Consider the following 13,392-nt stretch of genomic DNA (forward strand, 5'->3'; position numbering starts at 1 on the left):
CAGAAGCCTTTGGAACAAAGCTCCCAGACACGCATATTTCAGTTCGGGGTGATGAGCAAATTTTAAAAGAATTTCAGTCTGTTGACTGTTCTGCTGTATGAGCATGGGGAATAGCGCCCCTTTGTGATCTTTACCCAATCCTCGGATTTTTGGTCTATGATTAATACACAGCAATACCCATAGAAACGCCTCTCTGGATGGCTTATGTTCAGTCTCACAGCCTTCTCAAAGGGTCGGCTAGCATTTCTCAGTTGATTCTTTCGAATCGCACGTTTTAAACTCGGAAACGAAAGTTCTGATTCTGTTCCATGTTGGCATTATCTGACATTAATGGGCAAACCTGAAGTCCAGCCTCTTGTTGCCTTCATCTTTGGTTGTTTCTAGATACTCATCCTTCTCTTCATCCGACATGGCACTCCAAATGCGTTCTCGCGTCTTGTTTCGCCATATGTAATATGCCTTGATGAAAACAGTCATCACCACGTTCCAACCAACGAGAGCAAGAAGAACTTTGTTTCCCCGTCGATACAAAGGCTTGTCATCGTCACGATAGATCTGTATGTATTGTTAGTCCTGTACAAAGTAGCAATGAATGCGGACTTAGACCGACCTGGGATGAGATTACAGAGCTGGCCTGGCATATCATGTTGTACATGGCACTGCCCACTGTTCTAGTGCGAACAGAACCAGCGTTTCGCGATGTCAAGCTGACTGCAAGATTGTCAGTAAAGAGAATAGAACCAGGGAAATTTCATGTCCGTACCGTTGATCGAGTGAATGTAGGGGAAGCCAATCATCAAGATTGTCGCTGAATACCATGCCCAAGGACTAGCCTTTGCAGGAAGCAGCTCGAGAGTCAAGAGCAACACAAAACACCAGAAGGAATAGTACAGCAAAATGGCCATTCGGTTGTTGATCTTCTCTGAGTACCAAGAGATAAGGATCAAATGGGCCAGGAAAAGAACATATCCAGGAATGGTCAACAGATTCGTCTCAAATGTGCCGAATCCCAAAGCCTTAAGGTTGAGGGTAAAATAAGCAGTGACGGGGTTTGTGGGAATCAGCATGGTCCAACTGATCATGTATAGTGGCCAGAGGTCATAGTCCATGAGCGCATCCCAGAGAAGCTTGAGGGTAAGGCCTTGACGGTTATGCATGCCTCCCTGTACCGCCGTGTCAGTGTCGTTGTACTGGGTGAAAGCAAAGAGTTCACTTACCTTGCCTGGATCATCACGCAAGACACGGTTGACCATGATGACTTCTTCTCTTTCCGTGAACCAACCGTCTTTACCACGGAACCAACTAGCTGTTTGTGTCGGGCCAGGAGGTAGGTAGAACCAAGACACCACGCCGATGAGGAATGTCAAGGTACCCTCGAGAACGAACAGCCAGCGCCACCCTTCCCAGCCTCCGACCGAGCGCATATGAAGGATTCCATAGGCGAGGAATGCAGCGACGATAAAAGTACCGTTGGAAGCGCAGTAGAAGAAGCCGACGCGCATCGGAAGCTCTTTGTTAGTATAGAAGTACGAGAGGTAGAGCAGAGCATCTGGGATGAACCCTCCCTCGATAAGACCCAGCAGAGCGCGAGTTGCATAAAAGCTTTGCTTGCCTTGAGCGAACCCTTGGCAGATGCCGATGATACTCCACGTTACCATCTGAATCGGGATCCATACATCAGGGCCGAGCTTCTTGGAGATCATTTGTGATGGCACTTCTGCAGACAAGAAGCAGAGGTAAAATATCATCATGCCATAGTTGTAGTCATTGGTGTTGAGTCCAAGATCGTCGAGCATGCCATCACTCAGAGCTTGTGAGATGTTGCCACGGTCGAGCTGTAGCGCAAAGAACATGAGGCAAACCCAAGAGCAGATTCTCTTGTCTAGCTGGAGGGCAACAAGCAGGTCAGTATAGCATAAAGTGTCCAACTGAGTATGAGCTTACCCGTCTGACTAGTTTCTTTTCCTCCTTCTCTGTCCATTCGGCAGTTGGGTCATATCGATGGATGCCTTCATATTCCGGGATAGGCTTGTACAGCTCTGTAGCTCCTCCAGAAACAAATGTGTCGCCGGTGAAGTATGCGCGCTTCTGTGTCGAACCGTAGTCGTAATCGGAATCGGACGCCTGAATGATCGGGTCGTCGATAGTGGCTGACTTCTTGTCTACCATATTGCGAGGCCCGAGATGCGAATTGTATCGGTACTCGGTCAACTACAGCCTATCGGTTTGCCAAGCTCGGCATATAAGTAGCTCGGGGCATTTTTCTAAGGCCCATTGTTATATATCGTGCACTGGGGACTAAATGGTGCAATAGCATAGATTGTCTGGCATAAACTGGCTAGTGTGGGTTTTGAACCATATATGCAACACATAGGCGATGGTGCAATCCCTTGGAGGTTATGTCTAATCTCTCCAACATGGCATTGGCTGAAAACTCCAAATCCTGCTAGATCTTATGCCGATGTCCCGCGTGGTTCGGTGGATCGACATGGACAAGAGCTTGCAATGAGACATGAAACAGATGACTCTGGTAGAGGAACCATCAGTTGGTCTGTCCCTTGAACGCGTGCGAGGGTCACTCGATGGCGTCAACAACGTTACCGAGAGTTTCTCCAAAAGAAATAATTGTCGTCAAATATTGGTTCTGAACGAGCTATTATTACTCATGCCACTCTTGTCTTCAATCTCGAGGGGCTTATATTAGTCCTTTTGTCTTCCTGTTGACCACGTTTCGACGGCAATAACAGCAATCAACAACGGAGTTCTCCGTTTCAGTAAGATCGAGAAATCGGCTCAAAAGGTGGAGACGGTCACGAAAGGCGCCATCGCCCGCTCTATTTGCTCCGACATGTTCCAGACCCCAACAGCACATTTCGAAGGCTAGATTCTCTCTGGTAGATGGAAGGGCCTTGAGATATGAAGGAATTTGCTGATAATCGTAAGCTAGAATAATAAGTTGTAATAAAGATTAGATAAAAAGAAGTTTTGTCTTCACGTTGTTTTCGGTAGGTGACGATCTTTATGACGCTCATCAATTGCTTGATCCTTTGATTGCTGTCATACATTATCGGTACAAAAAGATCACTTCACACTGACACAGGCTATGAGAGGATTGCGTTATTACAGTAATCAAATAGCAACTCTCTACAAATATCCTCCCAGGTTCTCTCAAATAACACAACCTACCAGAGCAGGCATGCTTGAAGCCAACACAAGATACAAAGTCCCAGAAGTCAATTGCCGACACCCTACCCTGGAGACAGCGTTGGTCTCAGGGGAACGCAACTGAGGCCTCACTGAAGCTCCGGAAAGCAACCAATCAGAGCCACGCCCGGTTAGCTCAATCGGTAGAGCGTGAGACTCTTACGAGTACGCGATCTCAAGGTTGCGGGTTCGACCCCCGCATCGGGCTGTTCCTATAAAAAACGATTGCGAGCAATAGCGAGGCATCTCTTTTTTGCCATCTTGCACTTTGTCCGAGTCCTTTTCTCTTTTGCAAGTGACGAAAATTGTTCTGCAATAGCGCGCTGCTCGTTCTCACGTCGATCCCACTGTTGGTCTCAGGCGATGAGCAGCTCCAATGCGCGTTGAGCTTCATCCAGAATTTTCAGAAAAGCGATGACACAGAACGCAAATGCACTCGAAGCCATTAAGCGGAGATCTCATCACATTCTGATCCGTTTCAATGAATGTAAATGGCACTCAATCCGAGCCAGTTCCACTGACCGCGTCATCTTGGTGGATTGGTCAAGGGTCAACACCACTAGACCCTCAATATTCGCATTCAGAATACGAAATTATCATCAGAAACTTCCTTAAGAACGCCGAAATGTCTGCTTCCCCAGAGAAGAATCTTTCTGATGTCGAAATATTTCCTTTGCCAGAAAAGTCTCAATTGCTCGCTACAAAAGTATTGTCTGTTCTTGACGTCGTTGTTGACATACATATCGGTATTCCTCTTTTAGTTTTCGTACCCGAAGATGAGCGGAGATGGACCATACGGACCCGTTGTTAATGGGACTCAGATCGTCTTTTTCGAATACCTGCCCAATAAACCTGCCGCCATCTCTTTCGTTGTTCTCTTCGGCATTGCCACTTTAGCCCACCTGGTACTCCTCTTCATCTTTCGAGCCTGGTTCTTCATCCCCTTCATCCTCGGTGGCATCTGTAAGTAGACCCAATCCCCTTGGGGTTGGCACATCCTGACGTAGATCCAGGTGAGATCTTTGGTTACTTTGGTCGAGCCCAAGCCCACGATACTCCAGATAAAGCAGGCCCCTTTATTCTCCAAAACGTCCTTCTCCTCGCTGGAACACCTTTCCTAGCCGCAACGATCTATATGAGTCTTCGGCGTGTTGCCACGGCGCTTGGCTCCCAGCATCTTTCGTTCATCAGTCTTCGATGGCTGACAAAACTCTACGTCCTCATAGACATCGCATGCATCGGCAGCCAGTTCATAGGCGCCATCATACCTGCTTCAGGCGAACCAGAAGCCATCACTAAAGGTCGAACTATTCTTATTGCTGGCCTGATAGTTCAACTTTGCGCCCTGAGCGTATTTATTCTCACGTCACTGTATCTATACATACGAATAAGACAAGAGACTGGGCCGTTCATGGACTCGTCCCTGGTACGGTGGCGGCGATACTTTAGAACCATAGAGGCTGTGACGGTCATCATGATTATTCGCAGTATTGTCCGTGCAGTCGAGTATCTTCAAGGACAAGGGGGGTTCGTCATATCTCACGAGGTCTTCATATACCTCTTTGACGCCTTGCTTATGTTCCTGGTCATGCTCTTGTTTTTGATCATTCATCCAGGACGGCTGGTCAAGAACGGTACAGGGATGAAGTGGAGGGGACAGACGCAAATCAATGAGGCATCGGAGGATATCATGCATCTACGTGAGTATCGAGCTTAGCATTTTTCCGTTGCTTGATAAAATCGAGAATGAGTATCATTGTGTAAATAGAATCAGATTTTGATGATTTTCGAGTGATTCCAATACACCAATAGTACATTCAGTTCAGTCTTTCAGAGGATTGCGAAGAACATTAACCGGAAGCATAACTCGATTGGTTAGACCGAATAAATATCACAAGAGAATATAGATTTTTGAGTACAATGAGTTCAAGCCAGCATGTTTGCTTCCAGACATCTCTGACAAGCCTGACAAGGACGTCGTGATGTTGAGGTCAGTTTGGACAGTATGATGGAGCGCAGCGGCGGCGCGATAAGCATCGATAAGATAAGATAAGCCACCAAACCCCGCTGTTCATTGGCCGATTCCTGATGTCATCTCGCGACAATATCAATTTTCAGCCTCTACTCATCTCATTGCTGGACCATCTTCAACACCAACAGTACAGCCCAGCATGTTTGCTCTTCGACGGATCATTGCCCGCCCTATGCTGCGCGTAGCGACGCGCCAGATTCACGTGACGCCACGTCGCTTCGCCTCTGCCGATCAACCGCCCAACATGCAGCAGCTTGAGTCAATGATGAATGACCCTCATATTCGTGAGACTTTCGAGAAGTTGAGCCGCCATCCCCCGGCCATTGAGGCCATGCAGAAGATGGGAGATATTATCAAGAGCAAGGGTATGGAAGTTCGGTGAATCAATTGCAACCTCGGCTGATTATCTGGCGCAGGACTTGCTACTTCAGGGCCACCGAGCAAGATGGACATCATGAAGCTCATGATGGATAAGGAGTTTCGTGATGCTGCTACAAATGTATGTTTGCCGTCTGACTCTTGAATTGTTTGCTAATTGGCATTGTAGCTGACAACCGAAATGCAAAATGCTGGTGTCGAGATCAACCCTGATGTGAGCTTTCCTGCCTGCTTCATTCTTGCGCATGTCACTGACAATATCCCTAGGTCTTCATGAAGATGATGCAGGGTGAGAAATGAAGTTGATATATTGGTCCAAGAAAATGCTGGGTTTATAGCATCAGCCATGCCACGCGTTGCGATGGTTTCGACAACATAGTGTCATTAGCTCTCAGATATCGAGAAAGGCAGCGAATATTATCCAGGACTTGAACCCAATTGTCTTGCAATCTAATATCACCATGTGCCAGAGATGCATGTGAAACTGGCTGAATTGCATCATGTGATAATCGTAGACGCAGCGACGAGACATTGAAGTTGGTAAGAACCGCCCAGTTGATTAATCCCCGGGCCATATCTACACATGTTTTATTCTATTTCGGGGCAATACTTCTCATGCACGTCGATCCGAGACCCTGGACCTTAGCTTCCGACGGACACCATCGGAGTCACCGCTCGATAGTTTCATGCCAACACCCAATCAAGAAGGCACAAGAGGTCAAAGCTGAGAAGGGAAATTGAATGCGAGGCACTGTGTTGGCATGAGATCGTTCTCTCTGCCGCTCTGACACATTTAAATGAGTATGTCGCAGAACCAAGTTTTCTCACCGGCTCAGCAAGCCACATATCTGAAACAATTCGAAATGAGATTATCACCAAGGGAGTCACATAGCTTGATCAATTCTTCAGAGAAATAACAGAGATATTAGACATAAAAACAAGCTTCTACAGTAGATTACTGGATTGGCTGTCGCTGGCAATTGGTAAAATTGCGGGATTTTTTAGTTCACGCTAGCCCAGGCCCCTTGCAGCTCCTCCCGTCATCAGAACACGGCTTAGAGGTCTAGGCCACAGCTGAACTCTTTCGTGATTTGGGAGCCAATCAATTTTGTCACTCTGACTAGTTTACAGCTGCCTATTGAGGAAGCTGGTCCCAGATCTTCACTGGCAATCGCGACTTAGTCTGGCGTTCGCTGGGTGATCCGAGCTAGTGAGAAGCTGAACCAAGACATGCATCGTAGCCTAGGAAACTTCCAGGGGAATTGGCGCCGTTGGTCTTGAACATTGGTATGAATGGCGGTCGCTTGATTAACGTTCAAGTGAGGGGTGTTTATCTTTAGAGTAGGATAACATACTAGCTCGTGCAACATAAAGAGATAAGTGCCCATCCTGCTGCTCCGGTCCCTTCAGTCTTCATTGATGTTTCCATTGACTCACGTTTGCCTATACCCCAATAATTGAGCAACAACGGCAAGATGAGGTACTCAATCACGCAGCTTACAGCTGTTCTCACAACTCTATCCACAACAGCACAGTCTGCCGTCCTTCCACGGGAGAAGCAAGGGTCCTGCACGAAGACCAAGGTCGCTATCCTCGGAGCCGGCGTCGCTGGCATAGCAGCAGCCCAAAACTTGACAAAAGCAGGCATTGACGAGTTCATCATTGTAGAGTATAATGACTACATTGGCGGGCGAATGAGGAAACAATCATTTGGCAAGAAAGCAGATGGAAAACCTTACACTATTGAGTTTGGCGCCAACTGGGTCGAGGGTATCGGATCAGAAGCTACACATGAGAATCCCATCTGGCAGTTGGCAAAGAAGTATGACTTGAAATCGCATGAGTCCGACTACGAGAACTACTTGACATTTGACCACAAAGGACAGACAAACTGGAGCAGCACGATTAAAGACCTGGAGGAGATCTACAGCAAGGCTGAAGCCGAATCTGGTCGTCTCCTGCTCGGCAACTTGCAAGATACTTCCGTACGTGCCGCTATTCGCTCAGCAGGATGGCGTCCAGACAAGGACGACATGCACGCGCAAGCCGCCGACTGGTGGAAATGGGATTTTGAATCCGCTTGGACACCTGATGAGAGTGGTCTCATCTTCGGAGTGGCTGGTGGCAATGCAACATTCGGCTACTTCAGTGATGTCAGCAACCTCGTCGTCGACCAACGTGGCTTCAGCACCATCATACAAGAGGAAGCCAAGACCTTCCTCAAGAACGGTGATAAACGACTCCGACTCAAGACAACTGTCGAAGGCATCAAATACGGAAAGGATGGCGTGACAATCACAACGGACAAGGGCGATTGTATCCAGGCCGACTACGCCATCTGCACCTTTTCGCTGGGCGTGCTGCAGAGCAACACCACCGAGTTCAGCCCTCCCCTCCCCGACTGGAAGCAAAGTGCCATTGACCAGTTTGCTATGGGCACGTATACCAAGATCTTTATGCAGTTCGAAGAAGCCTTCTGGGACAACGAAACGCAATTCTTCCTGTATGCCGACCCTCTCGAGCGTGGCCGGTACCCTCTTTTCCAGTCACTCAACCCCGAGGGTTTTGCGCCGGGCTCCAACATTCTCTTCGGAACTGTTACTGGACAGCAGGCGTGGCGCGTGGAACGCCAGACCAACAACGAGACGATGGAACAGATTCTCGATGTCTTGAGGCTGATGTTCCCCGACAAGAATGTGACGACACCGACTGCTTTTACCTACCCTCGCTGGAGCACTGAACCGTAAGTCAAGAAGAGCCCGCTCACAGTCGAATGACCCGTGGACTAACAATACGCAGTTGGGCATATGGCTCCTACAGCAATTGGCCCGTCGGCATGACTCTTGAGAAGCATCAAAACATGCGCGCTAACGTTGAGCGACTCTATTTCGCGGGCGAGGCTAATTCAGCTGAGTTCTTTGGTTTCTTGCACGGCGCATACACTGAAGGTCGCGACATTGCCAATAAGATTGGCAACATCCTCAACGGAAAGGCTGGCGATGATGAGTTTGACATGGAGAGGTACGAAAACCTTCACGGGACGACATTTGTGGATGAGTATGATGAGGACAACGGCTGGTTGTTCCCGTATGACGTCGAGGGAGATGAAGAAGAGGGGGAGGAAGAATGAGGAGATTGATGTTGATTGACTGTAAATAATTATTTATGAAGGTAATGAATGATTGTAATGCGACGGAAGACTTGGACTTTTGTTGGTTTACTGAATATTCTGTCATTCTGATTGATGGGTTCGTTGCATGTTGTCGCCTGTACCGCATCGGAGGATTATAAATCGGGGGGCTGGGGTTCAAGTCAACACATGGCATGCAGGAACTCAATGTCTCGGCAAAAGTATTCGCAAATTGAGTTTGAGTTCTCAACGGCAAGACCGTATGCTTCTTTTGCGAGTGCCTTATGGATCTCAATTTGATAGAGTTTGCAACATCGGGTAGGGCCGAAGATGGTGGATCTGGTTATCAGCAAGCTGCATAAGTAATCTCGTATGGGGCCAAACAATTTGCGACGACATTATCGCCCAAGCGTTGGAAGGGATCAATTGAGGCTATCGTATGACCTTTGGGAGACGAAAAACTCTTCAGTGCGATATATGCGCATTCACGTCGGGGCTCATCGGCGAGCGAAACGATTCCCTGCTTCTGGGCAGCTCTTGGCGTGGATTCTACCCCATCTCTTTGATGATGGATCGACAGTGGCCGAGTGGGAGGAGAGTGGGAGAGCAGCCATGATTACAATAACCATAACCCCGCCCTTTCACTTTTCAGTCAGTGCGTAAACGTTTATCCCAATCGGTTCTGGTGAATGGAGTAAATGCTTAGAAATCATCTGCAGCTTGCTGATAGAGTGACGCGGCTCGCATAGCCTCATCAATTGCCGGCTCGATTGTTACAGTAGTGAGGTCAAAGTCTTGGCAGTTGATGTCATGGATGTTTGGTTTGGTTTGTGCTAACTAAGACTGACTCAGATTTGGGTGTGATGCGCTACATCTTTGAATCGGGACTGCTAAGATCTGGTCAGCCCGCTCAGGTCTCCCCAAGCCTCACTCACTAAAAACTAAAAGGCAAAACCAAGGAAAACTCCCCCTCGGTCGCAGCCGATGTCAATCCCCAAAACTAGTTTCAAGTCTCATACTCCCATGAAACGATCCCAGTTTACGGAATAATAGTGATCAAACAGCTAAAATCTGTAGAGCATGTATCAGTATCAGCGTCGGATTTAGCGAGTCAGCGGTTTCATAACCCCGTAGAGATTAGGTCGGCAAATCAGTTGCCATACTTACCGAGCCTGCCAAGGACTGACTATGTCGTACTTGCAGGGCACTTATTGGCCGAAGTGCATATCCAAGCCATGCCAAGGGATCTAAAGTTAAGGTTTAGGTTTCCGAGGCCAACAGTTGCTTATGAGAGACAAATCATTGACGAGTGACCACGTAATTCATTGCTTCGGGCGCCGAGTCTAGTAGCACAGCACACGAGCATGGTATCCCCATCATGGCTTGGCATCATGGCTGGGCCAAGCATCTCAACGCGTCATAGTCGCTTGATATCTTTTTTGTTGGTGTTTGCTGCAACTATCAAAACCCCTTCGCCTCTCCCACCCTTCTCGAAGGTTTGATGGTTGTTACACTCTCAAGCCTTTGACGTAGGCACTATCCCATTCCCCTGACTATCCGACCTAATTCGAGGTACTGTTTCATACAAAGGCATCTTTCACGAATCACTACATAATCCATGATGCTACGATCACTCGCTCTCACAAGTTTCCTCGCCGGACAATCGCTACGAGCTGCAGCTCAGCGCGATCAGGTTGACAACAGCAACCTTGACCCACTGAAGTTCAAGAGCGACGGAACATTTCAAATATCAGTCTTTTCAGATCTCCATTTCGCTGAGGGTACGGCATTGAAACTACAATAACTCTAGAAAAGCCACTGACCCAAGAACTAGATGCCTCCTCAATAGGGCCCGAGAAAGATGCTAGGACCGTCAAGGTCATGGGTGACGTGATCGATGCCGAGCTGCCAGACTTGGTAGTCCTAAATGGCGACCTTATCAACGGCGAATCAACATTCATCCACAACAGCACGGTATACATCGATCAAATCGTCTCCCCAATGGTAGATCGCAACATGACATGGGCTTCAACGTACGGAAACCATGATCATAATCGCAACCTCAACGGTACGGCGATGTTGGAGCGCGAGCATACATGGCCTGGATCTCGAACAGATTCAATGGTCCAAGGAAGCGATGCCGGAACAACAAATTACTACCTGCCCGTTTACGCATCGAACTGCAGTTCAAACTGCACACCCGAGCTGATACTCTGGTTCTTTGATTCTCGAGGTGGCTTTTACTATCAAGGCGGTGCTCAGCCTAACTGGGTTGACAAGAGTGTCGTGGAATGGTTCAACCAAACCAATGCTGATTTGCGCGAGGAATACGGAAAGAACATTCCTTCTTTGGCCTTTGTTCACATTCCCGTGTACGCTTCTCTGATGTTGCAGAACAATGGCGTCGATGAGAACTATCACCCTGGCATCAATGACGAAACAGTCATTCAGCAAGGTGCGGGTTGGTGCGCAGACAAGAAGGGAGGCTGTGATTACAGCGATCAAGATTTGCCTCTGATGCAAGCTCTCGTCGCGACACCTGGCGTCATTGGCCTCTTTTCCGGCCACGACCACGCGAACTCATGGTGCTACAAGTGGGAAGACAAGGTTGGCGACATGGAGCTTCGTGGCAATGGCATCAATCTCTGCTACGGTCAACATACCGGCTACGGTGGCTATGGAGACTGGATCCGAGGTGGTCGCCAAATCGTCGTCACACAAGAGGGCCTTGAGAATCTTGAAGTCGATTCGCATATCCGCCTTGAGTCGGACGAGGTCGTTGGAAGAGTCTCTTTGAACTCGACTTATAACACTGATTCATACGCCGCCACTCCGAACCAGAAGACATTCCTTAGCATTGCGAGCTCTGCTACGCCAACACCGTCTACGAGACCTGTTTCTTTAGCAGCGCGCTTTGGATTACACAATGCTTTCAACTCATCTTTGATTATTTTCATAGGAGTTATTGCATGGATTATGGTGTAGAGAGTAGCGTTCAGATTTTATTGCTTTTAGAGTTAAAATTATAGACAATGATTCCCCCAGCGCCTCTATCTTGTTCCTGCGCCGTAGTAGTTGTTGCCGGCATGCATGACCGTAATGAAAACTCAAGGATTTACTTCAAAAAAGAAAGAAATAAGGAAGTGATACTATCAAGATATGATTGCAAAAAGAGAGTTCTTTGATGAGACTGGGACTCGAACCCAGGAGGATTGCTCCACCAGGAAATTGGTGTTAAGGTTAACCTTAACCTGGCGCCATAACCAACTCGGCCATCTCACCCAAGCTAGTGCTGATGCTCAATTTCGTTCGTAGCGCAAACCAGATGCTTGATTGACCAAGGCTGGGTTGCCGGGATGCATTATTCAGTCTTGACCCATTTTTTCTGATGCTTCAATGAAAGAAACATCATTATTCGGATGTTGTTCTCTTTAACTTATACTTCAGATTGTGTTTTAGGGACGGGTTGGGCTTTCAGCCATCCAGGTTGACCATGAACCTTGAATATGTATTGTTCAAAGACAAAGCTCGGCAGATCAGAGAACAACCAAGCATTATCGCCTTATTCAATGCTATGCAACTAATTCGAATGGCCGTTCATTGCTTCACTGCCTTGGGGGTTCTACTGAGCAGATGAAGTATATAAACCTGTCATAAGTTTCATGTTGAATCATCAACAACACGCTCCAACATAACCCGACCTTCATAAACAGTCACTTCTCTTGAGGTTTCTGCAACTATATAGCAACAGGAAAAGAGCCAACACGTCTGTCATGCCCCAAGACGCCGTCGAACACTACTACGCGGCTCACAAGCTTGTAGAGAGGGTTGAGGATTGGGCGAAAGAGGTTAGCATCGCCACAGAAGACACGGAGTTGGCTGCGCCCATCAATCCTGAGGCCAAGGTGCCTCGCATAATCAGGTCCTTGCTCGAGCAACACGAAGAAGCCCGGCTTATTATGGATCTAATTGAGGAACAGCTCTTGAAACTCAACTATGAGCTTCCACAGAAAGGATTCACTGCGCCCACTTCTTCTAAGTACGGTGGCTCGAGCCATCGAGGAGGGTCACACCGTGAGTACCTCGCGGAAGACTCTGATGCTCAGGTTTGCCCACCGGGGGAGATCTGGCCGTACATTCCGTTGGGCAGTGATTCTGGGGACTCGTCTAAAAAGAAGAAGAAGAAAAGCAAGAGACCCAAGACCGAGGAGGAAAAGGATCGGCATATCAACAAGGTTTTCATCCGTGAGAACGGAATTCTTCCCTTGTTGGATCCTAGCGCACAGCTTTGAGACCGGACTTGGGGTCCTGTTCTTCACGTATCTAATCTAATCAGGGTGAGTCGGATTCGGAGCTGTCGGATAGTTCAAAAGTCAGTCACAGAAATAGAATCTCGGTAAGTTTTAATCGAAGTTATTCATACAGCAATGGAATTCCACAATTTGCCAGAAAATGTGAAATGCGATAAAAGTTTACCGGTATGATGAGACCAATTGGCCGTACAGTGTCCAATCGGGGAAGTCTGGAAGCAGCCTGTGGAGTGACCACAATTGACCTGAAGTGGCTACTCTTCGGCTCGGTTGGTTTCCCGTCCAGCTTTTGATCTGATTTCATTTCAGTTCGACTTCAATATCTTCTACTGAGATCT

General features: G+C 47.8%; 6 protein-coding genes and 2 non-coding genes across 8 annotated transcripts; 6 read left to right on the plus strand and 2 right to left on the minus strand.

Annotated features, from left to right (window-relative positions):
• Nucleotides 1–327: 327 nt before the first annotated feature.
• Nucleotides 328–2,169, minus strand: J7337_013574 (uncharacterized protein; the record flags this gene model as incomplete). The annotated part of the gene is made up of 4 exons (XM_044831060.1): nucleotides 328–555; nucleotides 611–711; nucleotides 764–1,886; nucleotides 1,945–2,169. The coding sequence occupies 4 exons, from the start codon at nucleotides 2,167–2,169 to the stop codon at nucleotides 328–330; spliced, it is 1,677 nt and encodes a 558-aa protein (XP_044674335.1).
• Nucleotides 2,170–3,329: 1,160 nt separating this feature from the next.
• J7337_013575 lies at nucleotides 3,330–3,412 on the plus strand. The gene has a single exon. It is a non-coding gene; the product is annotated as a tRNA-Lys (tRNA).
• Nucleotides 3,413–3,980: 568 nt separating this feature from the next.
• J7337_013576 (uncharacterized protein) lies at nucleotides 3,981–4,921 on the plus strand (the record flags this gene model as incomplete). Its single annotated transcript, XM_044831061.1, has 2 exons — nucleotides 3,981–4,167; nucleotides 4,218–4,921. 2 exons carry the CDS (start codon nucleotides 3,981–3,983, stop codon nucleotides 4,919–4,921), a joined length of 891 nt encoding a protein of 296 aa, XP_044674336.1.
• Nucleotides 4,922–5,375: 454 nt separating this feature from the next.
• On the plus strand, nucleotides 5,376–5,914 carry J7337_013577 (uncharacterized protein; the record flags this gene model as incomplete). The annotated part of the gene is made up of 4 exons (XM_044831062.1): nucleotides 5,376–5,601; nucleotides 5,653–5,735; nucleotides 5,784–5,828; nucleotides 5,882–5,914. The coding sequence occupies 4 exons, from the start codon at nucleotides 5,376–5,378 to the stop codon at nucleotides 5,912–5,914; spliced, it is 387 nt and encodes a 128-aa protein (XP_044674337.1).
• Nucleotides 5,915–7,089: 1,175 nt separating this feature from the next.
• J7337_013578 (uncharacterized protein) lies at nucleotides 7,090–8,744 on the plus strand (the record flags this gene model as incomplete). Its single annotated transcript, XM_044831063.1, has 2 exons — nucleotides 7,090–8,357; nucleotides 8,414–8,744. The coding sequence occupies 2 exons, from the start codon at nucleotides 7,090–7,092 to the stop codon at nucleotides 8,742–8,744; spliced, it is 1,599 nt and encodes a 532-aa protein (XP_044674338.1).
• Nucleotides 8,745–10,365: 1,621 nt separating this feature from the next.
• Nucleotides 10,366–11,729, plus strand: J7337_013579 (uncharacterized protein; the record flags this gene model as incomplete). The annotated part of the gene is made up of 2 exons (XM_044831064.1): nucleotides 10,366–10,525; nucleotides 10,579–11,729. 2 exons carry the CDS (start codon nucleotides 10,366–10,368, stop codon nucleotides 11,727–11,729), a joined length of 1,311 nt encoding a protein of 436 aa, XP_044674339.1.
• A 197-nt stretch (nucleotides 11,730–11,926) lies between these two features.
• J7337_013580 lies at nucleotides 11,927–12,026 on the minus strand. The gene has a single exon. It is a non-coding gene; the product is annotated as a tRNA-Leu (tRNA).
• Nucleotides 12,027–12,517: 491 nt separating this feature from the next.
• Nucleotides 12,518–13,036, plus strand: J7337_013581 (uncharacterized protein; the record flags this gene model as incomplete). The annotated part of the gene is made up of 1 exon (XM_044831065.1): nucleotides 12,518–13,036. One exon carries the CDS (start codon nucleotides 12,518–12,520, stop codon nucleotides 13,034–13,036), a length of 519 nt encoding a protein of 172 aa, XP_044674340.1.
• Between the last annotated feature and the right edge of the window lie 356 nt (nucleotides 13,037–13,392).

Source organism: Fusarium musae, chromosome 11 (assembly GCF_019915245.1).
Source record: "Fusarium musae strain F31 chromosome 11, whole genome shotgun sequence".
Lineage (NCBI taxonomy): Eukaryota > Fungi > Ascomycota > Sordariomycetes > Hypocreales > Nectriaceae > Fusarium > Fusarium musae.